The sequence below is a fragment of the Boleophthalmus pectinirostris genome, unplaced genomic scaffold (assembly GCF_026225935.1).
Source record: "Boleophthalmus pectinirostris isolate CB_2022bp ecotype Guang Dong unplaced genomic scaffold, ASM2622593v1 HiC_scaffold_2, whole genome shotgun sequence".
NCBI lineage: Eukaryota > Metazoa > Chordata > Actinopteri > Gobiiformes > Gobiidae > Boleophthalmus > Boleophthalmus pectinirostris.
In genome coordinates, this window is record NW_026571152.1 from 21174090 (window position 1) to 21202068 (window position 27979).

The following is a 27979-nucleotide window of genomic DNA, read 5'->3' on the forward strand; positions in this document are numbered from 1 at the left end:
CTTTATGCAGCATGTCATTACTACTTAAGGCTACCTCAGCTTTCCCTGTGAAAGTTTAATTTGTTTTACTAGCTGTGACATTCATCCTTTGTGCTTTTTATAGCAACTTAGTTTATCAATCATCCTGAGAATATTTATTTGTATAGGCCAATTACACTTTGACTATTTACTAAGCATTAAATACAGCTAAACCTCACCCAGGGCCAGTAGCCTCTAGGCTATAGATTATACATACGCTTTTTGGGTTAAATTTGCTGTCTATTATTTTAGACAACGTGTCATCTAACAGGCCTTTTGCTTTGTAATTGTAAACATAATATTTATTTGGCCTCAGGGATCTCACTCGGTTATTATATAACCCTCTAAATATTCACACTAAACACATTAAAATATGTGTTTTGTTATTTCTGCTTAGCGTGATCGTACTCTACATTACAGGCTATTCCTCAGGTGATTCTATAAAGAGTGGTGTAACGTAGTAAATCATCGGATTATGGCTGTGTAATAATAGTCGCATCCATTTCCTCGGTGCGTAGGATTACATCTTGCTTGTGATGCTCATATGGCCTCTTCAGAATGTTTCCCTTTTCTACGAGCGACATAGTGTTCTCACGCGGATATGGCGCGGGATGCTGCTGGATCTCTGCTGATGCTGCTGCTGCTGCTGCTGCGGACAGCCTCTCCGCATCCTGCCGCCCCCCCGCGGACAAATCCGAATGGTCTGTTCCACATGAACCTGTCAGTGTCTCCGCGGCGGTGAAGGCAGCCGAAGTGAGAGCGCAGAGGGGGGACTGCCTGCCATTGCAGTGCGGCTGCTGCTGCTGCTCTGGAGCCACAGCAGAATACCTCTCCATTCCTCTCCTGAAGGATATTCACAAGTACGTCGTGAGGACCGTTGCTTTTAAGAGGTGAATGTCTTTCCTGACTTATTTTCCGAGTGCGTTACATGGGAGACCATTTTGCTGTCGCTGCAGGAGCAGCCTGGATGTGTCCCTCTGCGGGAACAGGCGATAACGCTGCAAGTGGAGGTACCGCTACCTCCGCGCTAGCTCAGCTAATTGTTAGCTCCATCTCCGACTGGCTAATGTTATCATGTAAATGGTGGTATATGTAACAATAGTTACAATTCCATTTGACGTGCTTTGCTCTATGGTTAGGTTTTTATGTCAGAAAATGGGTTGTGGTGGAGCTGTCAGCAGGCGGACTGCTGGCTCACGTCAAGTGCGTCCAGGTAGCGTTAGCCAGGGCTAGCCTTGCTGGCGAACAAAATGTCGGCCAGCTAGAGTTGGTTTGACCAAGGCACTTTGAAGGGGGCATAAGATTTATTAAGTGCATTGCTATGTGAGGTAATCAGAGAGCGGTGACATAAGATCAGATGCCGTAAATATGGCATCGGTTTTCCTAATTAAAGTGGGGCTCATATGATGACCCACCTTGTTTAGATGGTCAGCTAGTAAAACTTGAGTGGTAAAGCTAGGTAGCAGTGGGCTAGTGCTAGCTTGTTAGCTGGCGTTTGGTGACACTTGAATACTAACCCGCCTTTCAGTCTCGGTGAATAGGCATAAACCAGAGGCTTAAACCAAAGGCATGCCGTTTATCTATGGCATCCTCCTTGTTACCACATTGAGCTTTGGCCAGGATGACCCAGGATGACTAACTGCCCAGTCACTAGACCACCTTAAGCATAAAGTCACCTGTTGAATGTTAATGATGTTAAATGTGATGCTACTTTCTGTAAATGACTCAGATTTAACACCCCAAGAGGACATGATCTTACTTAAAATAAATTATACTGTGTCTTATTTTACATGGTAAACACACTACTAAACTAGTAACTTTACTAGGGAATAATTGTAAACCCTTGGTGGCTGCTGAATGTCTTTATTTTCTTTGGTTGATGTTTTATGATATTAATAATGCACTGGATATATAAAATGGCATTCAAAACTTCCATTGCATTGTTCGTTCATTCTCTGTAGTTGTAAGCTACTATTGTTGCCACAGTTGCCCAGGGGTAGACTGACAGGTGTAAGTGCATATGCATTAAATACAAACTTGGCAGTAAAGTTGTACATTTGACCTGGTTAATGAGAAAAACTTCTTGCAATAAGTGAACCTGGGGTAGGGTGAAACTATGTCCCAATTTAGCCTCGTCGAAATGCAATACAAGGAAAGTATAGCGTGAATCACACTAGAATATACTGAAGTTATATGGTAAGCTCACTGTCCCATTGAATTTGGCTGGTCTGAGTTTCTTTCACTGTAAATTATAGTTCATGTGTCTGACAGGTTGAAGGCAGGCAGAACTCTGGATAGTACAAATTAAATATGACTGGTATTAGATAGTAGTAGTACACAGAAATATATTTTTATCTGTACAAGGTAACATTGTTGTTAAGGCAAACATGTCACTGGAGATAAGAATATCTAGTGGCCCAAGGACAAGCATACATGTTGGACAGTAAATCATGTCACCCTAAGCTGTCAAGGGAGCAGCAGTCATCTGAGTCAGTGTGGTTTTGGAAGGACAAACATGTTCAATATTTCACCTACTTTTGTAAAACATGACTGCAGCGATGTCAGGAAAAAGTATGTCTCACTATTAGAGGATGACCTGTTGTAACTCTATGTGATCTGCTGCATGCTAATTAGCTTGATGTACTCTTTTTATATGACCATGTGAGTACCATTAAACGTGATGTGTTTCCAAAGCTTACACTTCATATAAAAATCCCCATAAAAGTGGTGGTTTATTTATACAAGAGATCTAATGGATGGCCTTGGGAATGGCTCTCTTGGATTAAAGCTGTGGCTGTGAGGAGATGGGATGCTGGAACCATGTCCAAAATGACTTTGAACATGTGTGTCTCAGTGCTAGTGCTTGCCTCGAACTAATAGTGGAATAAAAATGTGAATACGATTTAATGACTGTCTACAACAGCCTTAAGTATTCTTCTATGACTATGTGACTGAGTTGGCCTTATTATAATGACTTTGAGATTTGGACAATACTGCATGGTGTGTCTTGTTAGTGTCAAGTTTAGTTTTTCCAAGCATTTGTGCCGTATTGAGAGATCAGAAAGTGAAAAAGTACATCTCGCCTGTGTATTTTGATTTAGTTAGACTTCTTAATGTGTACCCTCTGTCACAGAGTTGTGTATAAAAATTGGACCAAAAACCTAATTCCTTTTATTGAAACATGAGTCACCATTTCCATCCCTGCCTCTTAACATTAAACAGTCACTGCAGCGACAGGCGACTAGACCGGGGCATCTTAAGAGCAGCAGGCCACCCATAAAGCCCTGGCATTATGTGCTCATTGTCCGATATGATTTTGTTAACAAACGTAATGTTCATGGTTACGTCTCCACTGATGCAGATGCTCCCTTTGGCCCAGAATAAATCAACTCCATCGTAAATCTCTTTTGAACGAGCTGTGTGGGATTATCAAGGTAACAAGCCCCGCAAATTCACTCATCAATCACATTTTAGTATAAGGCTCCTTTTCTCTTCCAGTACTGTAACATCCTTTATCGTTGGAGGTTTTCATTGGCGCCGGCGTCCTTGTTTCAATCACGGTGATGGAGGGGAGGCGGGGCGCTGTGGGTCAGTGGCACAGGGCTTATCAGCACATTCCTGCCCCCTCTGTGCTCTGTGTGGGCTCTGATAACTTCCACTGGTCTGATTGGTCTCCAGAGCTGGTTTCCAGGTCCACTTTTCATGCAAAGGACCCAGGCACGCGAGGGGCAGTTTCAGTTTGTTTTTCTCATACTGTACTGATACGAAAAAAAATGTTTATTTCATTATAAGAGGCAAAGCACATAACAATGGTAGTTAGCAATAAAGTCTGAGTTTTAATGTTGACAATGGATTCAGTCATTCTTTGCTCAAAGTTTAAGGAACTTTGTTCATAATTCCTTGTTCCCATACTTGAAAATTCATACATAGTTGAGGAAAACGTAGGATTAATTAGCAGTGACATAGCAAACCCTTTGCTGTTTACCATAATAGCAAGTAATGTACAATGGAATAACATTTAATTGTAAACAAATGCACTATATTGGACCATACAGTAATGCTATGATATAACCACATCCAAATTATGTATGCTTGATTGGATTAAAAAAGAACAACAACTTATAGATCAAGTATATTTTTTTACTCAAAATTTACTGGATGTGTTCTGTGGGTCACCTTTGTTGACACACACTTACTCTTTACTTTACTTTATTTTAATTGACTTAAATTGAATAACTCCAGGCCATGTTGTCCAAATATTCTCAAGTGTTTGTTGTATGTCTATTGAGACGATGACAGGCTGTACGCGGCCGTTTATCTTGTGTACAGACCAGTTGGTGTGGGAGCAGGATTTGCAGCTCGGGTTCTCCACGTGCCTTTTTGCTGGATGTGGAAGTGATTCATTTTGCGCTCGCTCGGCAGAAGTTGCACAGAGCCCCAGTTATGTGTGGAATCTGTCACCAGTGCTGGGCCAGAGCTGTGAGGGATGTAAATTTAACTCTGGATCTGTTGCCCGCAGTGACCGTGTGACTGTCAGACCTGTCCCAAACCATCATTATCCTGCTCATGATAAGCGCATCCCTCGACCCGCACAGCCTGGGTTCAATCCTGGGACCATTTATACAGAGCACTTAAAAATCTATGTACAGTTTTTTAGGACTGATAAATTCTGTTGAGATTTTGATATCAGCCCCATAACTCCCATCTCCCATTTTTCTGAAAGTCATTTTATCTTGGATTATAGTGGATTATATCACTAAATATGATTCCCAGTCTATTAAACTCTCTTAAATTATATGGAACTTGCATTTCCCACAATTACAAAATTTCACTGCAGTAAAAAATGTGTTCTTGTAGTAAGCAATATTCACATAACCAGTTATAATTAATCTATCATTGGCTGTCTGATCTCTCTATTGCTAACTGTAATTGATGTAAAAAATCCAACCAAACCAACTATTGATTTTAGGTCATGTTATCCAGTCTTTGTTAATGTCTTCCGTTTCTTTTTCATTCAGAATCAGGAGGTCATGTGACTGATGTTAAGCATAGCCTCTACAAAATCCTGTCTTGTCTAAAATATTATTGAACTAAATAGAAATGAAAGCAACACATCTTTTCAGTTCTTTAGTAGTAGTTATTGTTTTTTTGTTTTTTGTTTTTTTTAATCCCAGTGATTTTCTGCTCATTAAAAAGGTTGGCCCATATTGTAAGATGCTTCAATTTGCCTTGGGCTGAATTTTCATAGTGAAGCTTTCCATCTGCCTCTTTGTAGAAACCTATTATTGAACAGACTGTTAAAAGACAGTTGTAAACACAGGAGAAACACAACTCAAGTTCTCCTTTTAAGTCAAAGTAAAGGGTTGTTTGATGCCATGCTTCAACACACCTATTGTGTCGGTCATTTTTCATAACTGTTGATCTTATTGATACTCGAAAGCTGATAACCTTCAGCTCCTCTGTCACTTCAAACTTGAATCAATAAATCTATAGAGAGCCATTAAATAATCGCATGTTGCTGTACTATTTGTGCTGGGATGATGGATTTCCTCGGCCTACCTCGTGGAGAGTGGAAAATCACGGTCTCAACTTCTCACTTGTCCAGTTTATTCCCAAGTGATTTATCGGGAGCTGCTCGGTAACACTGTTAGCAGGTATAGTGTTGATGATGTTGTCTTGGAATGACTGTCACAAATTGGCTACGCGTATCTATCAAAATGTAGTTGTTATTGAATTATAGCTGTAGGAAAAGGTGATATGGTGGAAAAAATATGTTTATTGTATTTAATTATTTTTCTTGTCACCTTGGTAATGATTGTAATTTAATCAGAGTTCTATATAATGTTGACTTGGCAGAGAACAGTTGATTTGTTATTTTTTATTTTATTGTTTATATAAAATTATTTTTGCTGCTGTTGCTAATAACTGATATTTGGAGAAACAGATGTTGAGATGAAGACAAACTGACAATGACACTTGGGCACATAGAGACTAGGGCAGTGTAGAAAAAATATTTGTGCCATTTATCGGCTAAATTTTTATTATCTAGGACCTCTGTCAATAACCAATATACCATGCCTTGTTAAAGGTACTTACTGATCATTTAGCATGCCAGAATCCACTTTTAAACTACTTTTTTTTTTACATGTAATAAATCAGAATATCAACTGTACTGAATTGTTTATTTATTAGTGTAGATTATTTTCCCTATACATCATGTCTTTAAAGCGCAAGACTTAAACTGTATGCTGATGGCCTGTAGTGCCAATAATGCACAAAGCTAGCCCATCTTGTATTGCTTAGTGTTCATTGAGCGACAGTGTGACTTTCAGGGAGCTGTCATTGACCCTCGGAGCATAATTTATGCTGGGATTGCAGCAGCCCACCTGGGGGAGGGGTGTACCAGTGTCCCCCGTGCGGAGCTCTGATAGATGGCCAGGATACAGCACGGAGAGGGTTAAGTCCGGTACAGCACTTTACACTGCGGATGGATGCTCGCTAGTACAGAGGAGCCCCATGCCGTAGCGTACTGCAGATCCCGCACACAACCCGCTGGCGCTGGAATCTGTTCGCATTTTAACAGCCATCGAAAAGAGCTGAAGACAAGGATGTGTGAGAGAGAGAAGGGACAGAGGAGCGTTTGGGGTAGAGGAGACTTCAGGGCGTAGCTGCAGTTCACTAACCTTTCACCTGTGCTTGTAATTTCACTGGAACTAAGAATAGAGCCGGGAGGAGGGGGCTGTGATTGGTCATGGTTTTGAGATGGTTGATGTACGTCTAAAGGATTCTCCTACTCCAGCACGGAGACGCTTTTGTCATCTTCTTTCCAAGATGAAATAATGTAAGTACAACAAAATCCTAGCTTACTTTACAAATGCATTGGACCATTACTTTTTAATAAGTCTTACTGTCATTAGCAAGTGGCTTTAATACCACAAGTAACAGTCCTCTTACTCTACATCTTTTCCCTGTAATAGTATGTGCTCCGTGTCACTAGTGTCTCCCTGGGGACCTCTTGACTTGTGCTAAAGGCTCTCGTGCTCATTACCATTTGAATATGTTTTCCAAGGGAGGCTAGTTTTAGCAGTTGTCAGCACTCCTGCACATCACTTTCAATCTTTGCCATGATCAATCATTTTATTCCACTTGTTTGGCACTCCAGTGCCAGCAGCCACCTAAAAGTATCTTCTCACATTGTGTCTCTGGCTGCTGCTGAAGTATTTGTGATTGATTGGACAAATTGTACAATGTTGTTGGCTTCAGGCTTTGTGCATGTGACCATCAAGATGTTTTATTTTTACTGCAGTATAGGCATATGCTTCACTTTACTAAGTTCTTCCATATTTACTACTGTTATTTGTCAGTGTATTTCACAATTGTGACATCTTTTTCAAACTACCATCCAATTTAGGCAATACGTTTTGGTCTTTCCTCTCCCTTGACTTTGAGATCCAACACGTTGCATTTCTTCTTAATTTATTATTATTTTATAACTATTTAGTTTGCTAAGAAATAATAAAACTAAAATAAAGGCTAGTGCTGCATAACATCCGACTGTCACTAGCCATATCATCATTATCTGGACTTGGTGGGAGACAGTTCCTTATAAGGTCAGTAAATCTTATCTGTTGGGCGATGGCAGGAAATGCCCCACTGTACAGTAATCATCATGTATTATCAGTGGGCCTTGCTTTGGTTAAAGGTCTCATATCTACATACCAATGCCGTCTGTCTTTGCTTGTGTAGCCAGTTTGTATTGAATCTTTTTTTGCTTACATAAGAGGTTTATAATGGACATCTCGATGGCGTTGTCTGTGGTCTCAATAGCATTTACTTGAACAAGAGGTTATTAAACGGACTGGGATGCTGCAAGTTTCCCTTAAATCACTCTGTTGCAGCATCACAACGGCAGAATTAATGAGAGCTATTTTTAGCCACTGGTCCCAGAGCGGTCAAAATTGAATAAGGTTCTGCCTCGCCCCTGAGCCACACTTCAGCATAAAATCCATTCTTCTACTTTCTGAATTGAACACTTTGCTAATATTCCCTCAAACACCTCCAAGGAGCACTTATGTTTTTCTTTTTAATTGGACGAGAGTCTGGTCTGTGGTCTTCAATTTTAATGATGCTCCAAACAAAGTTTATTTAAAATTAAACAGTGTTTTAACTTTGCTCTGTCTGGTTTGTTTTAGGCTACATTTGTGATGACTCATTCAGTTGCTGGGTTTTTCTCCAAGGCACAAGAGACACTTTACTCTTTTTAAGTTCTAACAACTTCAAAGTTATTGTTTATAATCCTTTTTATAGAAAAGCATTTCACAGCTTTCTTGCTGTACGGCCAGTCATCTGAATTGTTTTCCATGTTTTGTTTTACAAAGGTTTACTTAAGTCTTTGGCACTGTCATAAGTTAACCACTGGAATATGTCAAAATGAATTGGTGTAGTTTTAACATAAAAGTAAACCGCAATTTACATTTATATTTAGGTTACATTATTGCTTGAAAGTGAGAGTTTTACTAAAATAATAATGTACCTCAATGGCTAACATTTTTGGCCTCTTCCTCCATGCACATGAAGTGATCATGTAGCAGTTCATTTTTGGAACAGCTTGTAACTCTTTGAAATTCTGTTGTACTGTTGTACTACTCTCCTGATGTAACCTCTCCCTTTTAGAAGTTCTCTGGTGTGTAATTATTTGGAGGACTATGTGGAGCATGGTTTTAGATTGTCCTAGATCCCTCTTGTCCATTTTGCCCATCATGTTTCTGTCCCAAGCTCTCAGCTGGGGGGGTCCATCTGTGCTTGAGTCGATGTTCCCTGGTCTGGCTCCTGGTGCTGGGTGTAATCCCTCGAGCGTGACCCAGGCAGGGTGCAGTGTGTCTGGGATGTGGAGGCTGCCAGGCCTGGCTCTGGCCTGTGGAGCTTCTGTTGGCATCACTCTTCTGTCTCTCTAAAGCATGGACCAAACGCTTGAGCCTCTAAGCCTTTTGACTCTTTTCATGTTTGGGAAAAGTGTGGGGTGCATTCATTTTGGATAATTGTCTTTTTTGTGACTTGCTGTGACTAGCCATCAAAATGTAATTTAATGGGTATAACTGCCATCAATAATGGAGTAAATTATTCTTTCAAGTTGTTGCATCATGCTTCTTTTTTGTAGAGATTGTGTAGCCTGACGTTACTTCACAAGTTTGCAATAACATCAGCTTAGAGCAGTTTAGCACAATAGATCACGAAAAGATTGTTATTGCATTACAAACTGCATATTCAAACTAGATGTTGGGCTGACAAAATTTCCCCTCTAAGTTTGCAACTTCTTAGTTTGTCTTCTCTGAACACAGATTTGCTTTTAAAGCTGTTGTTGCTTCCGATATGAAGTGCTCCAGATCACATATTATGTACTCTTGCCACTGCATATGTGAAAGGCCTGTAGTTGTTTTAAATTCGTGTGTTGTTTTAAAGCGTCCACAGTTTGAGAGTTGAACCTTTCGACATGGCCTGGAAATGTCAGGCCTATTGAACAACACCACGCTGTTCCCCCTCTGTTACCAGAGCAACACTCGGCAGGAGGAGGAAGCACAATTACATCCTCTCCAACTGAAAGGTGTGTGGAGGAGAGCGAGCACAATGTAGCCTGCTTTGGTTCCCAAATCTTTGCCGTTGTTCTTTTTTCACGTTGGCCTTTCTGTAGTTGCCATACAAAGTCAGGTTTCCTTGTTATGTTATTATTCACAGATTGTTTCTGCCAAATGCCCTCCCTTGTGCTGGATTAGTGCTTCTTGTCTCACTCATGTGGCTAGGTTCATAAATGTTCCAGCTGCTGTACTTTTTTTTTTTTTTTTTTTTTTTTTTTTAGTTGGAGGTAATGTCAAGAAGGCCATATTGAAATAATTTGAACTTTGAACTTGAGGCTACAAGAATGGTATGGAGGAACACCAAAGATCTATGGCAGCATGGTGGCTAGCACTTACACCTCACAAGCAAGAAGGTTCAGTATTTGACCCCTAGGCCACTCAGGGCTTTTTCTCTACTTCTCTCCATGTCTGGGTGACTTTTTTCAGACACTCTGGTTTTCCTCATCAACCCAATGGGTAAAATCCTCAATCCAAGGTAGTCCAAGTCTAGCACAAGATCTGGAGATGGGTTCTCGGCTCTACACTGTGGCGCCTACTGCTCCTGACTGCCCTGGTGGCATGAAAGGATGGGCAAAATGCAGAGAAAAAGGATTAACCGTTATAGTCGCTAATTAATACATAAAGAAGTCATTGTGTTGTAATTGACGTTATTTTTCTTGTGTTGAATGAAGCCTAATAAACACCTCTCTAGCACCTTTTCTCCCACCTCCCTACTTGTTTGCACGATTTACCTTATGGAGCATTTTATGTTTGCACTTTAAAAGCCAATAAAAGCCTAAAACACAGGAAACTGAACCTTGTTTCAATTTACACCTAATGTGGCATTTGTTTTCCATCAGCACTTTCTTTCTGCTGATGGAGACAAAGGCATAAATAAGCCACTGCACAGAGTAAACTTTCCAGTGCCGACTTTGTGCCAGTGATCCCAACAGTGTATTAATATTCCGATGTCTTTCCCGTCGGCTGCAGGGACTTCCCTTGTTCAAACTTTGGTTCACCCTGCTGTCTGACATAAGCTGCTTTTGGAGATTGCCACTGTTGCTGCCAAGCCTGGACCGTCTGGGGCCACTTTTGGTGATTCATTCAACTGCCCACATTCCCACACTGTTTTCCCTTCACAAATCCCATAGGACAATGTGCTGGGAGCAAGGCTGAGGTGGTACAACAGTAAAAACAATACATTTTCATGTTAGTTTATTTATATTAGCAAATAATCTGTATTAGGGCTACTGGATTATGGAAAAAATCATTAGGATTATTTGGGTTATAATTGACACACACAATTATCAGAACAGAATAAACATGTTTTATTTTGTTTGTTTTTTTAATCATTCACAATTAAAATGTCATTAATTGTACAGCTCTAATCTGTATCGCTGAATAATAAACAAAATGAATGCCCAAAAGTAAATCCCTATTCTTTGTATTTTAACATTCAAGACAGTATTGGATAATAATACCCCATGCGTTTCTAATATAGTACCAAACTAGCACTTTCAGTCTTTTGCCTGGACTCCATTAAATGTGTAATCAAACAAATTAATGTTGCATTGCGTGTGTCCAACATTTTTGTATCATTATCACTTTGGGGACCTCTAATGGACCACGCCATTAGCCCCTTGTCAGTTTAATTAAGTTGTAAATTAATCGCTAATAAGCAGAACTGACACATTACTGTCGTGTGGATGTCCAGTTGCTCTAACTGTTTTAAATGACAATCTATCACCCTTCACACAGCGTTTATTATGCTTTAATATAGAGCTACATTGGAGCCACTGCTGAATGAGCCTCATGTCTTGAGTGGTTCTAAGTGTCAGTGAAATAGCCCATGAAACAACATAAAAACGGACTGTTGAGGGCAGATACTTGAATCGAATTACGTGAGAAAAGGGGTTTCTGTGTCCAATTGTATCCTGTAGTAATACTTCTCAAAGCAAGGAACATCATATATTTTTCACAGCTATTGCACATATTGGGGCTGAATTATTAATCTAAATTGGATGGTAGTTTGAATGGTTGCAATTGGAAAACAAGAAGACTACAGTTTTTAAGTTTTTTTTTTGTTTTTTTTTTAGAACATATTTGTTGAGAATAAAAATCTTGTTCAGTTGTTTGACCTCTGCAAAACATCTTAATGTATTGATTTTTGTAGTACTTAAGCAGTTTAATTCCAGTGTTCTCTCAAATGTTGGTCCTATATGTTAAGATTGTGTATTTTTTTATTAAACAAGTTCACAACAGTGCAGCCAATCACAATTAATTACATGCTATATGAAAGTGTGCTTTTTTTGAGACCTGTATCTAACGTGTTGAGGTGAAATGGCAGAGCAAAGGTGTGGTCTGTAGAGAGAGAGAGAGACAGGGGCTTTGTGAGACAGTGCACAGTGCTGACCCAACAGCCCAAGGAGCTGACCTTCATCCTCTCCTCTGTGGTCTTTAATGCGACACAAGCTGCGTTTTAATTTCCAGACTTAGTGACAGAGTGACCTCGATGCAGCCCACAGTCTTTTATCATCACTTTCATTTTTATTCAGGCCCTGAACTGGACACAGAGTAAAAGAGCAGCTTTGGACCAGCATTTGCATGTTAACTGTTGGCAGTGTCGGGTTATGATCACTGAGGCGTGCTCTCTAGGAAGGTGGTCCTAATAAAGTTTACATAAAACAATGATGTGCTATTTATACTTTATGCTCCTATTAACGTGCGATTTTCCACTTAGTTGAGTTTAAATTCTGCCTTTGAACTTAAGAATGTTTTATATGGGTGACAATAAATACTGATACACTGATATAATCTTGACACTTTATTGATCATATTCAAGAAGGGATTCTTTATTTCTTATTGTCTGTGAAGTTGTTGTGTATCTACAGACAGGATAATACAAGAATGTTCAATAATTCATCTATTTGTATATGTATATGTATATATGGCCCTTACTAGTAATGTGATCTTATAATGTTTTAACCATTTCCTGTTTTGTTTTATAGAGTGCAGCAATGGAGGAGACTGTCATTTGGGAACAGCACACAGTAACACTGCACAGGGTCAGTATCGGAACAATAAAATCAAGCCATTCTACATACTATAATAGACCGCTCATAGATACATTGGCAGTTCCATGTTAAATGTTCATCTCTGCAACAAATAATGTGTGTTTATTTTTCTTTCTTTGTTTGTAGGCACCAGGGTTTGGTTTTGGGATTGCCATATCAGGAGGTCGGGATAACCCTCATTTTCAGAGTGGCGAGACCTCCATTGTGATCTCAGATGTGCTGAAGGGGGGCCCAGCTGAGGGACTGCTGCAGTGAGTTATTACACCACTGTCTGATTAGTCATTTTGTAATAAATGCCCCAAATGTCTAGCCCACAGATACTCAGCATGTGTTGTCTCTCAGGGAAAATGACAGAGTGGTTATGGTCAATGCCGTGTCCATGGACAATGTGGAGCATGCCTACGCAGTCCAGCAGCTTCGCAAGAGTGGGAAAATCGCCAAAATTGTAAGTGTCATTCTTCTATTACATCTCACTCAATCCTGCGAGGAAATGAAGTTAAAGCTGGTGTGAATCGATAATGACTTGAGTTTGTGCTGTGCTGTTGCTTTTGTGAGCACCATTTTGTACAAATGTTCACTATTTAAGAAGTTTGATTCTGATTTATTATAAATGACTCTGTCAGGTTGATCTCATCTTTGTTTTCCACTAGACAATCAGAAGGAAAAGGAAGGTGCACGTCCCAATGGGTCGACTCGGGGAGAGGGAAACCATGTCAGAGCATGATGAAGAGGAGGATAGCTATGACGAAGAGATCTATGAGACGAGGAGTGGCCGCAGCGGGGCTTATAGCATGGGGGCTATGGGAAGGCGCAGTGGGCGGAGCAGTGGACGGCGGGACAGGGAACGAGAACGAAGCGCTTCACGAGAGAGGAGTCTGTCCCCACGCACAGAACACCGCTCGCACAATCTGCCCCCACGCCCCTCCAAGGTCACACTGGTCAAGTCCCGCAAAAATGAAGGTGAGGCTCGTAATGTCGGGGAATATGCAGCGGGGAGAATGCACTTATTAACTAAGAAAGTCATTTTGTAATCTCTCAGACTACACTCTGTCACTCTAGTATTAATGTCCAGGCTAAATGATAAACTGATGGTGGCATACATTACCTTGTCAGTTGATGTCTGTGTCCAATTTGTTTTTAACTTCTCTGTTCTCTCTTCTGTTCCCTCTCTCTCAAGTTTAGATCCAACTTAAGTCACTATTGGTGAATTGCCAAAATAAACAAAACTTGCTTGTCCATGCAAAAATCTTAAAGTAACTCTGGGAAATCTAAGTAAAAGCGCAATTAATCTTCTTAAATCAGTGGCGTTAATCCCAGCTGGGAAACTATTGGACATCCCACAGAGGATGTCATGTAAACCCTATGCTAACATGCTAACGTGCTAACATGCTCTTTGTTGTTGTCGTTCACTCTGTAAGCAGAATATGGCCTGCGCCTGGCCAGCCACATCTTTGTCAAGGACATTTCCCCTGAGAGCCTCGCAGCCCGGGACGGCAACATCCAGGAAGGAGACGTTGTACTCAAGGTGAGCTTTGACCACAACCTCTCAAATGTAGGATAGTAAAATTGCCTTTTCTGTTCTGTTTTGTATTTGTGGGTGTCGCAAATTCAACATTGCAGCTATTTCTGTTTTGATGTAGCTCAGGTCTCTTTGGAGAACATGTAGCACTTAAAAGGTAGAGCTTTATAAAGGGAGTCTCTTTTGGGCTTTGATTACAAGAGGAACAAATAATCATGGCATGTTTTTATGTGATTACACATGATGATTACTCCCTTACACTGATTGGGTCATTGACTGCATGCATTTGTGTCAGGGGTGCGGTAAATTAGTGTTGTCTGATGTTTTGTTCTTATGTGGAATTTAATTGTCTTTTTTTTTCTTTTTTTTTATAATATCTCTAAGTGACTATGGTCTTCTTCTGATTTCTCCAGATAAATGGCACAGTGACTGAGAACCTCTCCTTGATAGATGCCAAGAAACTGATAGAAAGGTCAAAGGGCAAGCTAAAAATGGTGGTTCAGAGGGACGACAGAGCGACCCTGCTCAACATCCCTGACCTCGATGACAGCATTCCTTCAGCCAACGCCTCAGACAGAGACGGTGAGCACAGCACTGGCTCTAAACACACTATCAAATGGGTGAAACAGGTCTGATATTTTTATTTGGAAAATCGAGAATTCACATTTGTGAAATGACAAAGCAACACCTTTAAAATCTTTGCAAATTTACAGTACAGTTGGAAAGGATATGAACTTGGATATTTGCTTTTCAAAATCTTCAAATAAAAGTCCATCTGAATTTGTTCATGATGTGATAAATGTTGATCTGAAATGTGCATAACTTTAATGTGTACTGCAATCCCGAACATTCACTGACTTACAACTCTCAGTAACTCTCAACTACTTTTTTCCAGACATCTCAGACATCCATTCGCTTGCCTCAGATCATTCCAATCGATCACATGAGCGGCATCGAAGCAGTCGCTCCCGCTCTCCAGACCGACGCTCTGAGCCCTCTGACCAATCCAGACACTCCCCTCCACAAATCAGCAACGGCAGGTACAAAATGCTTGATAAATTTTTCAGCCATTGTAATTCAAATTCCCCATTGAACAATAGAACTGCATTATATTAACTACCGCATGAGTCGACAGTCATTTCATTCACCTCCTTAACATAACATTATCTTAAGATTACTTTGCCATTACATTGCCAATAGGACACAATAACAAAAATTTTACATAGATGTCATTTTTTTCATTTCATGTGTTTCTAGTCTAAATATTGACGCATTTTGTAGTGTTCAAAGACAACTAAAGCGTCTATTTTATCAAGCTGAATTGCTTTCGAACTGGTTGTCAGTGTTTACCTCACATTGCAGGAAGCTGGCATCAGTGGCAGTCCCTTCTCGAGGAACTGCTTTTTCCCCTACCCCTCTTTAAAGGGGCTTTCATTGTTGTTGTTACTGGGTCTATGAGTGCTTTTTGCCAGAATAAGACTTGTGCCAGAGTGGAACAAATTGTTTCCCTCTAAGTTACAAATGAACTTTGTTTACACTAATCAGATTGACACCAAAATTATTAATCTTTTAGATCAGAATGGCCATGTACCCCCTAAGGTGTTCGGTGTACTTGAAGAAAATGTTTGTGGATGCCGTAATAATGTTTCTTTATGTAAAGTATGTGCAACATCAACTTCTAAACTCCTTAGCCTTCTTATCAAATGGATATAAGATGCCAATTTTTGGTTAATTCCACATACCATAGGGAGTACCTGTACCACAGTTTGGGAATCAGCTTGACTCGCCTCAAGCCCTACATTTGTTTTGACACTATCAGATTTTTAAAAACAGAGCCTCAAACATATGTCAAAGAGCGAAGAGGAAATGTATCATGTCAGCCCATTTTTCCATTTTTATACGGACGAGAATATGTCGTGTGTTGTCAAGATGTTCTCGTCGTTGTCACCCTCAAGCTCTACATCTCCACAATACACTATTTATAACCAACATATTGTCTTTAATCTTTCATTTTCTCCAGCCACAGAAGTCGTGACGACGAGCGCATCTCAAAGCAATCCTCTACACCAGCCAAGCTTTCAGAGGAGGTTTCCCTGCCCAAACCCAAGGAATCTGCACTGACCAGAGAGGACAAACAGCTCCCACCACTCCCAGGTAAAGACAACTCACTAAGATCACTACTCTAAATATTAATGTGCCATTCAATATAAAAAGAGGAAATCCTACGGTTCCAAATCAGCGGGTCACATAAAAGAAATCTTGTCCTTTCTGCCCTTTTTAAGAAGCACAAGTACAAAAACTTGACTCCAGACGCCTGCTGAGCCTGGCTTCGTTTGCCTGGAGCCAAGTGAAAATAAACCATGAGTTGATCGAGTCTGACGTCCCTGTGCAGCCCAGGGCGTTCTGCTGCTTTATTCTGTGACCTCTGCTTAGGATAGTGTGTATGTGCTCACAGTTAAGACTAAGGGACTAAAACTCGTCTGAAGAATTGTAGCATTTGATTTATGCTAATTGCCATTAGCGTCCAAGATCAGCATTAGCTTAACTCGACTCACTTTTGTTGTTTTGTCATTTTCCATTTACAGAACCCAAGCCGGTTTATGCTCAGCCTGGACAGCCTGATGTCGACCTGCCAGTCAGTCCCTCTGACTCCTGTGCCAAGTGCTGCCCACGATGACAGCATCCTACGGTAAACATCTTTTATGGGTATTGAACAGTGGATTAGTGTATTTAAACATGAAGCACCAGTACATTTAAGCTAATGAGGACAAAAAAATTATTCCTATTCCAAAACACCAAGACTCGTTGAATAATGAAGTGTGAGTGTGAGCCACAGTGTTGTGTCCAATTCCATTGTCAGGCCGAGCATGAAGCTGGTGAAATTCAAGAAGGGGGAGAGCGTTGGGCTGCGGCTGGCTGGAGGTAATGATGTGGGCATCTTTGTGGCTGGAGTCCTGGAAGAGAGCCCTGCTGCTAAAGAGGGGCTGGAAGAGGGCGACCAAATTCTCAGGGTGAGCCACTTTTGCTTAATTCACAGTTTAGGGTAAACGCATAAACAACTCATGGATGGTTAAGTGAATGAAGAAAAAAGACTACATAAAAGGTTAGGATTTCTCGTGTGTGTAGTTAAGTTTATTTCCCTTTGGTTTCAGCAATGATGCCCTAACGGTCACTTGAAGCTTTATTTTATAGTCTGTGTTTTGTCATGATTGCGGCTCCCAAATTTCCACAATCTCCTCTTGGATCTCTTAACCGTAACCCCGGAAACTCTGACAAGAATCCTGTTTTTTCTTGTTTACTTTGTTTAAACACCTCACAGCCGTATATCATGCTGTTTGTACCTCCCTTTCCTTTCTTTAGGTATAATAGCTTGAGCTGTTGCAGGCCCATAAACTCTGCAGTTACAAAGGCAGGCACAGAAAGAACCGGCTGTGTAAATCTTATGTCTAAAAGCAGTGGTTGTCAAGCTATAGCCATAAAACATTTCACTATTCAAAATTCATTCTTATTTGAAGACACAATGTTGACAAATGCATGTACCATTGTTGTTTAATATTTTTAAGTGGGTTACAATAAAACTGGCAGGGCAGAATTTGGTTCAGTCCAGTTGGTAAAAGGCTACTTAGCATACAATCTTCATTTGTTTTTCTGTCTCAAACTATAGGTAAACAATGTCGATTTTGCAAACATAATCAGAGAGGAGGCTGTGCTATTCCTCTTGGACCTTCCTAAGGGTGAAGAAGTCACTATTTTGGCCCAGAAGAAGAAAGATGGTAAGGGAAATATTAAGAAACACAACCATTTCTGTTTTTATAGATTGTTTGTTGATGTACTTTGCATTGTTTTTTGTAGTGTACCGCCGGATTGTGGAGTCAGACGTTGGGGACTCGTTTTATATCCGAACACATTTTGAATATGAAAAGGAGTCACCGTACGGGTTAAGCTTTAACAAGGGTGAGGTGTTTCGCGTGGTAGACACTCTTTACAATGGAAAGCTTGGTTCCTGGCTGGCGATTCGCATCGGCAAGAATCATCAGGAGGTGGAGAGGGGGATCATTCCCAACAAAAATAGGTACCACCCTCAATGATTTATTTTGAATATGATATGCCATATTAAAGTTTGTTAAGTTGGTAATCAGACACCATTAGTAATGGTCTGCTTCAGACAATGTCACTATTACAAAGTGTTTGATCACAGAAGCAAGTTATAATGTGTTGTGATTGAATGGCCTCACCTTTTGTCTTACAGAGCAGAGCAGCTCTCCAGCGTGCAATACACACTTCCTAAAACAGTAGGGGGCGATAGGGCAGACTTTTGGAGGTTTCGTGGTCTTCGCAGCTCAAAGAGGAACCTGAGGAAAAGTAGAGAAGATCTATCATCTCAACCAGTGCAAACAAAGTTCCCAGCCTATGAGCGGGTAGTGTTGAGAGAAGGTGAGGTTTTGTTTTTGCCTAAAATTGCAGCTGGTCAATTATTAGTATGACTTTGAAACATAAAATTTGTATATCTTGTTCAGCTGGTTTCCTCAGACCTGTTGTCATTTTTGGGCCTATTGCTGACGTTGCAAGAGAAAAACTAGCCAGAGAAGAACCAGATCTTTTTGAGCTTGCAAGTACGTGTGAGCATGATCACAACAGCATTTAAAGTGTTTTTTAAAGACAGTGTACTCATAAAAGTTGCTTTGCCTTTTATATTTAGAGAGTGAACCAAGAGATGCAGGAACAGACCAGCGAAGTTCAGGCATCATCAGACTTCATACCATCAAACAGATCATCGACAGAGTAAGTACTAAAACTGCACTGTACTACCAATCCTAACCTTAAACAAAAATGTTCATAACTATGTTAATCATTTTAATGTGTTTGAATTCTAGGATAAACACGCAGTGCTTGACATAACACCAAATGCTGTGGACAGACTGAACTATGCTCAGTGGTACCCTATTGTAGTCTTCCTAAATCCAGACAATAAGCAAGGCGTAAAAAACATGAGGACCAGACTATGTCCTGAGTCCAGGAAAAGTGCCAGAAAGTTGTATGAGCGGGCCATCAAACTGAGGAAAAATAATCACCATTTATTCACCAGTGAGTAGAGTTGTGGAAGAGCTATGGATTCATGCTATTGTGGTTTGTCTTGCTTAAAAATCTTTTGCCCTCCAGCTACTATCAACTTGAATAATATGAATGATGGTTGGTATGGAGCACTAAAAGAGACAATTCAGCAGCAGCAGAACCAGCTGGTTTGGGTTTCTGAAGGCAAGGTAATATTCTACCAAAAATGTGAAACACAGCAACACATGTCTCAGCTAAATTGTGGCCTGATTTATGATGTCTTCTTGTGCCCTCAGGCCGATGGCACAACAGAAGATGACCTGGACATTCACGATGACAGACTTTCGTACTTGTCGGCACCGGGCAGCGAGTACTCCATGTACAGCACGGACAGCCGCCACACGTCGGACTATGAGGACACAGACACAGAAGGCGGGGCCTACACCGACCAGGAGCTTGACGAGACTCTGAACGATGAGGTGGGGCTGCCCACGGAGCCCGCCATCACACGCTCCTCTGAACCCGTCAGAGAGGACCCCCCTGTGATCCAGGACACCCCAGGTTATCCTGGATACCAGCACCCGGTGACACCTGACGCTGCCAGTCGAATCGACCCTGCGGGGTTCAAGATGGCTGCTCCACAGCAGGTAATGTTTATGTAGATTCTTGCAATAAGCCAGTGAAACATTACATACATAGCTACTGATGCTGTCTGTTTGGTAGGAATTTGGTTTGGCTGTCTGTCTGTTTGGTCTTATTTGCTAAGTTTCTGAGAGGCCAATAGTTTTGGGCTGAACTGTTCTTTAGGGTGTATGATAAATGTCTGTTAACAATACTTCACAGCAGGATGAGGCTGCTCTGCCTTTGCCCGCTCTGCCTCCCCCGATGGCAGCGCCCTCTGCTGTCGAGCAGCCTGTAGAGCCAGAGGAGTCCAGTGCTGCAGCTCCTCAGGCTGACTCCCTTAGCAGCCCCAGCCCTGCCCCTGAGCTCATTCAGCCCCTTCCACCACCTCCACCACTACACGAGCCCCACCCGTCTGGACTGCCCGGTCCAGAACCAAAGGTACCCCGGACCGGGCCTGGGCCCCAGCCTGCCTTTAACTGCCTGTCTATCGCACATGCTTTCCACTCGCTCTCTGCATGACACGCCCACACTGTGTGCCTCACTGAGCCCACCGTGTGCCTCTGGCTCCCAGAGAAAGTGGGCTGGGAGTCCAGAAGGACTGGTACATCGGAGTCTTTGACCGGGACGAAGACATCCACCAGCCTTAACTACTGCTCTACTTCCTTTGCATGGCTCCTAATGTTTTGGATTCCTTTCAGCTTTAACTCTGTAGATGAAAAAATAGCAGCACTTCAGTGGCACCTTAGAGGTAGATGTGTTGTTTGTTGTAGTGGCAGTAGTTGAACTTTGCATTAGATGCAAACTGAATGTTGGCTGCATGATGACAGATAACCTGCAGACAGTGCCATAGATTTTATCAAGTAAACCTCCCTATGGAAAAAAAAACACCCTTTTTTATTTGCAGACTAGACACTAGGCCTCCTGTTTTGACTGGTAATAAACCAACTTTCTCCATAGGAAGTACTTTGACTCTGCTGTCTACAGGCTACACATCATACGTTTGATATGAGGCCTTTCATAAAAAATGACTTCAATTATTTAATACTTAACACAACTAACCACAAGCTTCCAATATAGCAAAAAAAATCAACTGAAAGGCGTCGTGTCAAACAGGCATTCAGAACAGTTTTCTAAGAACAACATTTGCTTGTGTAATTTGCACTTGGTGTTACCTATATTAATGATTTTAATGATTTATTTTTTTGGTTAAGTGTTGTGTTCAAATAAGATATTTGACAATAGTTTAATTGAAAATCAATTTATAAGACTTTTTCTATTAAGGCTCATGGTAACATTTTATACTGTATATGTTGCATAGTAATTTCTATACTGTTGCCTCTTTCCAGATGTACAAGAAAGACCTGTACAATATGGAGGACCCGGTTCGAATCAACCACGGCATGAAGCAGTCTCTGAGCTATAGTCATCAGCCGACGACGTATCAGGACAAACAGCCATACCGCGAGTACGACCACCCGCCTTTCGGCTACGACGGGGGCGGTTACACAGAACCAAAGTCTCACAACTCTGACTCTCACCTGCACTACGACAACAGAGTGCCTCATTTCAGCGAGCAGTGGCCCCCTTACGACCAGCAGACCTCACAGCCCTCGGGGTACCAGCCTCCAGCCCACCAGCAACCTCTGGCCTACAGCCCCCGGTCCCCCTACGAGGACGGACCAGCTCGGGACTACAGCCCCACTCAGCCGCGCTATGACGACTCCTCGCCCATGGGCTACGACGGACGGCCACGCCACAGTAAATCTGGGCCTCTCCGTTATGACGAGCCCCCGCCCCCTCCTCCCCCCTCATATGACGCTCGCTCTCCATATGACGCAGAACCTCACACCTTCCCGATAAACTCCCCCCGCTCTCCGGAACCACCCAAACAGTATTATGGTGACACAGGGCTGAGGTCTGCTTACGTACCAGGCCCAAACAACCGGCCGTACAAACAAGGAATGCACGAAGCAATGATGAACTCTGAACCTCCGCTGCCCCCTCCTCCCAACTTAGAGTCCTTACCATCTCCGAGTGAGCCAGCGGTCACACCCAAACCCCTGCCCCCTCCCCCCAGAGAAGAGGAAGACGACCCTGCTATGAAGCCCCAGTCGGTACTCAACAGAGTCAAGATGTTTGAGAACAAGAGGTCGGTCTCTATGGACAGGGCTAAAGACGGGATTGAGTCCTCGGCACTCAGGGTGAGTCTGATGGTTGCTTCTTAGGCTTACTTCAACCTCCCTCAAAAGTTCAGATGAATTACAGAGCACTATTGGGAGAAAAAAAAAATCAGTTGTATGTGTAAATTGTCTTATTTTATGCCATATAGCCATTGGTTAATGATGTTATTAATTCTGGTAGTTGTGTAGACTTTTCCTAAATAACATTAGGACTAGGGGAGAAAAAAGTGTGAAATACAAGTGTTATAAAAGAAGCACTAAAGCCGACCTCTGTCTTCCAGCCTGCAGATGTTCCTAAACCTGTGAGTGCACCTGGCCCAGTCTTCAAAGCCAACTCCCTGAGCAACCTGGAGCAAGAGAAGTCCACCTATAGGTATACAGTCCTCATTACAGCACACACAGCACACAGCAGAACAGGGCAGGAGGAGCTGGTGAAAGACAAGCTTCTACACTGCTCCATCTAGTGGCAGAAAGCTGAACAACAGCAGAAATTTGTGAAGTCAGTTGTATTCAACAGAAATTTGCATCGGAACAGACTACTTATTTTTTACCATTTATTATTGTTGTTTTCTTACAATGTAAGTGAGATTATATCTTATAATTTTGGTGCTTTTATAGTTGTAAGGTGTATTAAATGCACTAACCTAACAAACCAAGTTGAATGACCTGATATTGTTACATTATGGTTTTATTAATCCTATTCATCACTTTGTGCAGGACTCCCGAGCCCCAGAAGCCTCACACTAAACCTTTAGACGATGTAGCACGCACCAATCACTACGACGCTGATGAAGATGAGGAGTATTACAGGAAACAATTGTCTTATTTTGATCGACGGAGCTTTGACAGCAAAGCCATGGGACAGCCCGCTCCTGGCATCAACCGCTTCCATGACCTGCCCAAACCAGCCCACCACTCCTACCCATACAACAGGTAACATAGTCGATACTGCAGCTGTGCTATTATCAAAAGCATTTATTTACACAGTTTTTTTTTTTTGCTTTAGAGTGGAGTCTATGGAGAAACTTAATCCAGTGGAGAAGAGATATGAACCTATGCCTCAAATCAGCCCCTCTTCACAGTATGGAGCCCCTGCTCCAATGGTCCCACCAAACACCTTGCCCAAACTCAGTCCGAATGAAGGTAATTAAGACTTAATGGCAACATAATGGATCCAAATTATACTTCCAAGGTTTTTAGGCTGAGTTTCTAAAGTTTATGTTCAGAATAATGTCAGGTGTAAAAATACTAAACACTAAATCATCGGGCAAATCACTGCATGCCTGAAGTGGTTGACTGGTTGCTATGGCAACCCCAAAAGGAAAAAGTATAAAATCATAAAGTTAACAATACAGGAAAATATTTTTCTCTCAATTTAGATAATTTGGTTGATTAACAGTATTGGTGCCTTCATAATCTTCTAATAATCAGTTTTACACCCGCTAATGTGTACATCTGTTTTTCAGTGAACTCAGTACCTGAACCCTTGGCTTCACCTAATCCTAAACCAGATTTGTCGGCGCTGAGGCCGCCCAGTCGGGACGAGTCCACAGCTTCAGGATATTTACCCACGAGAGGCATCGCCGACAACAAGTCCCCGGTCAATGGCACAGACCCTGCTCCCCCAAAGAGTGCCCCTGCTCCAACTAGCTACAACCGCTATGTCCCCAAGTCTTACACCAGCGCAGCCCGGCCCTTTGAAAGGAAGTTTGAGAGTCCAAAATTCAACCACAACCTTTTGCCCAATGACACAACAGTAAAGTCGGACATCCTGAGCATCCCTGGGGTGAACACTGTGGGGAAGCCTCAACTGTCTCCTCAACCCCTGGACCACGACAGCGGCCTGGACACATTCACACGCACCATGGACAACCGGCCCAAGTACCAGCACAACAACATCAACGCCATCCCCAAAGCCATTCCTGTCAGGTAAGGTGCTGCACTGTGATGGTGGGTGGGTTTGCTTTTTTTTTTACCGACTGATGGATAGAGTTATCTCTTGAGTTGCTACCAATTGGCTGCTGCTGGTTTTCAAATACAAGGGTTAGTTTTGTAGGCTCTATGTAACCTTGTCAAATAATAACAGTTTTTAACTAGTTGAAACATTTGGCAAACCATAGCTTGAGAGTGTCTGTCTATGTGATGAAGTATCGCAATTTTTTATTTATTTTTTTCAAAATAAAAGCATGTTGTCATTAAGTCAGTATGAATACAAGTACATCATACTAACACACACTTCAGTGTAAGAGTCATCATATGCATTTAAATCTCACTCTATATATTGCATTACTTACACTGAAGGAGCTCAATCTTGCCCCCTCCCTCAGGCTCTGCTCTAGTGCCCCTGCACATTAGCCTCACACTCCAGCCCTGACACACTTCTGTTCCCCCACAGCCCGAGTGCACTGGATGATGACGATGAGGACGAGGGGCACACAGTGGTGGCGACGGCGCGGGGCATTTTCAATTGTAATGGAGGCGTCCTGAGCTCCATCGAGACCGGAGTCAGCATCATCATCCCCCAAGGAGCCATCCCCGAGAGTGTGGAGCAGGAGATTTACTTCAAGGTGTGCCGGGATAACAGCATCCTGCCCCCGCTGGACAAGGAGAAAGGTTGGTCTTTCCAGGAGGACACGGTGGCACCATGAGTTTGTTTTTCAAGTACTGTGAATGTGAATCTGTTTGTCTGTAGAGTTCTAAACCAGAGTTAGCTTTTTCACTCAGTAATGATGGTCTTAATTTGCCTGAAATAATTCCTGATCTAAAATGAAAACTGTGTATGTGTGCAGGAGAAACGCTGCTAAGTCCGCTGGTGATGTGCGGCCCACATGGACTGAAGTTCCTGAAGCCGGTGGAGCTGCGCTTACCTCACTGTGCGTCTATGACCCCTGATGGTTGGTCTTTTGCTCTAAAATCCTCCGACTCCTCGTCGGGTACGCTGTCCTCTCTCTGTCCTTCGGGTCTGTGGCTTGTGCTGTGATTAGTGACCAGTGTTTTCCTGTTAATAGAGGAGACTATTGTGGGCCCATCATTTATTCTAATTTAAAATCATCTCCCTTATAGTCTGAAACCAGGCTGAAAAATACATTTGTATTACAAATTATACCTTTTGTTTCCTGTTATTAAAAATATTTCCTGTTATCAAAACTATTTAACCAGTTTAACCAAGAATATAACAAGTGACATTGCCACTTTTAAGGAAGTCTAAGGATCATGTCTGCCACAGTAGTCACAGTAGAATACTATGGGAAGCACTGTGTCACTGTATTTCAATCACCTGTTTCCACATTCCCTTCATTCCTTTATTTTCTATTGTTTCACCATTGACGCCTTCTTTCTTCATGGAATGCATACTGCATGCCTCATTTTTATTTCATGACAAATCAAGTTACTTAAAAAAATATATAGAAATAGTAGAACAGAAATAACAACATTGTGTGTACTTGTTGCTCCAGTTGGCTCTTGTGAGCCTATTAGATCCACATTATTTAAAAAAAAATAAAAGCACAAATCTTTCAGTCTCCTTGAACTAGCAACTGTAATTGAGGTGAATGTGAGGGAAAGGTCACAGTGAGTGTAATCAAACACACACAGGAAAATCGTGTTTTTCAAGATCCAATAATGATTTTGTTTTTGTAATCACATACTCCAAAACAAAGGCAGTGCTGAGTGCATAAAGAGGCCCATACAAGTGTTTACTTCACCACAAATGGCCCTCTTTAGTTGTAGAATCATTCATATAAGGCTCCAAGCATGTTGTTTATTATTTGCACACTTTTGTTTATACATCAGTTCCAGTGCCCCTGGATTTTTCTTCACACAAAAAAATGCAATTACAGGTAATTGCCTTACAAATAAGAGTATTGCATTTAATTCAAAGAATCCACATTCCATATGTTATTATATTTATAAACTGTGTGTTCCAGTTTATAGCCATAACAAAGAACAGTTAACTCTGGAGCAAAAGTAAAGTGAAATCAAAGATCTTGGGCACTAAGTGCTTAGAGTACCGTTAGTACTATGAGTACTAGGATTAGGTTAGACATATAATTAGGCGGTTAAATCAGCTGAAAACTGTATTGTTGGTGTAGTATTGTGCATGTACTGTATAGGAATCATGGGAGTTTCATTCATTGTAGAAATTTGAGAAGCTCCCAGCAGCTAAAGTTACGCACTGTCTTTATCTCCCCCAGGTGATCCCAAAACGTGGCAGAACAAATCTCTCCCTGGAGACCCCAACTACCTGGTGGGTGCAAACTGTGTGTCTGTGCTCATTGACCACTTCTGAAGAGGGCGACAGCTGGCCTGTTACTGAATGTGAAAGACAGGGGGCGCTGTGACTGCCCCACTCTGCCCCTTCAACAGGATGAGGGCATAAAGCTCAATGAAGTACGAACTCAATACTCACATGTTTACTGTGGCCGATCTGAAAACAGAAAAAACCTCCACACAAGGAGAGTCTGTGGAGTCCTCACATTTAGGTCCTTTTTCATAAATCTTTTCCTCCGGTGCTTTGAAGGCTTGCAAAAAATAAAGATTAAAACAAGTTATTTAAACAGTGGGACTGAAGTTGGAAATGCATGACCAGTGCCACAGACTGAATGAACTCATTTTGACATTTTTAGCAAATTTTGTAAACGGTCAGAGCAGTGTGAGAAAAAGGCGATTTTTGGAAACTTGTTTTTGCGTACTGTAGAAACTGTCCCTCACAAACTGTAAAGTTGTTCAATGCTAAACTTGAGTTTGTGAGCAGGTCGGTCATGCGTTTCACTCCTGAAGAATCTCTGAAGACTGGAGAAATGCTGAGCCAGACTGATGAAGGAAGACGTAGGAATATTTAAAAAAAAAATTCTAAATGAAGGTTAAGTATTAGTACCAGAGACGGGGCTCTCTGTTTAACACTGATGTTTTGTAGCAACGTTTTACCGTAGATAAATATACTGACTTGATTTTACAAACTCCTGCTGTCTAGAGATCTATGCATGTGCTATGACTCAGGTCCAAAAACCTGCGACTACTAAGTTCAACATGAAAACCCCATCGTACACTGCAAGCAGTGATGCCTTATCTGCATATTAACTTTTCAGTGAATCGTTCAAACATTGGATCCATGAGTTCAACCTGATCACACCTGGAAGAAAAAGTTGTCTGTTGCATTTTTCCTAAAGCAGTGAACTTGGATTAGCACACTCGAGAATAACTGAGGCTGATGAAAAGGTATGCTTTCTTTTACTGCTATGCATATGAAGTCTGAGGAAATTCAAAAAGCTAGAAGATGTTTAAAATGTGGCTGTACATATTGCTAGCATATGGCCTTGGTTCTCTGTAAATGAACTTTTGTACATCTTTGTTATTTTGTATAAAAGAGAAAATGTTTGTTTAAAAAAGAGGTCTAAGCGGTTACGTTGGTGATGTTTGTATTCTGGTTATACCCTGAGCCTTGGAACTGACATAAGCAGTAATAAACCAGACTTTTCTACCTACACCCACTATACCACACACACTACTTAAGGCATTTTTAACGGTCAGAAAACTTTTTATTCTTATTTACAAACTAGAGAAGTGCTTGGTTCAAATGATTTTAAAAGATGTACTTGAGGGGGTCTGCTTGAAGAGTGGTCCCTTTTGTTTATTTGTGATACTGGATGCTGTATTGTGTGCCCTGAAATGTATTTTTGTACTAATAGACAATTTATTATGGCACATCAGTACGACTTTTCTTTTGATATGACAACACTGCTTCAGACTGACACTAGTTCATTTTACTGTGTGGCTGACATTATTTTTTATTTATTTTAACGTTTTTTCCGTTCAAGTTTTTTTTTTCCTCCGTTTGCGACACATTTCTAAGTATACCACTGTATTAATAAATAAATTCATTTTTAAAGTACGATTTTCTTG

At 41.4% G+C, this 27979-nt stretch overlaps 1 protein-coding gene across 1 annotated transcript; it reads left to right on the plus strand.

The window, feature by feature from the left end:
* Nucleotides 1–641: 641 nt before the first annotated feature.
* Nucleotides 642–27968, plus strand: tjp1b (tight junction protein 1b). The gene is given in 29 exon segments (XM_055155281.1): nucleotides 642–908; nucleotides 12638–12694; nucleotides 12830–12954; nucleotides 13046–13148; nucleotides 13354–13663; nucleotides 14125–14228; nucleotides 14636–14804; nucleotides 15118–15262; nucleotides 16243–16376; nucleotides 16808–16871; nucleotides 16873–16911; nucleotides 17083–17233; nucleotides 17887–17995; nucleotides 18075–18294; nucleotides 18472–18656; nucleotides 18740–18835; nucleotides 18922–19004; nucleotides 19097–19307; nucleotides 19383–19483; nucleotides 19571–19921; nucleotides 20118–20336; nucleotides 21245–22099; nucleotides 22360–22451; nucleotides 22796–23011; nucleotides 23085–23221; nucleotides 23545–24007; nucleotides 24474–24691; nucleotides 24868–24972; nucleotides 26272–27968. Coding segments are annotated over 28 exon segments (5148 nt in total). The 5' UTR covers nucleotides 642–908; nucleotides 12638–12646; the 3' UTR covers nucleotides 26367–27968.
* The last annotated feature ends 11 nt before the right edge of the window (nucleotides 27969–27979 follow it).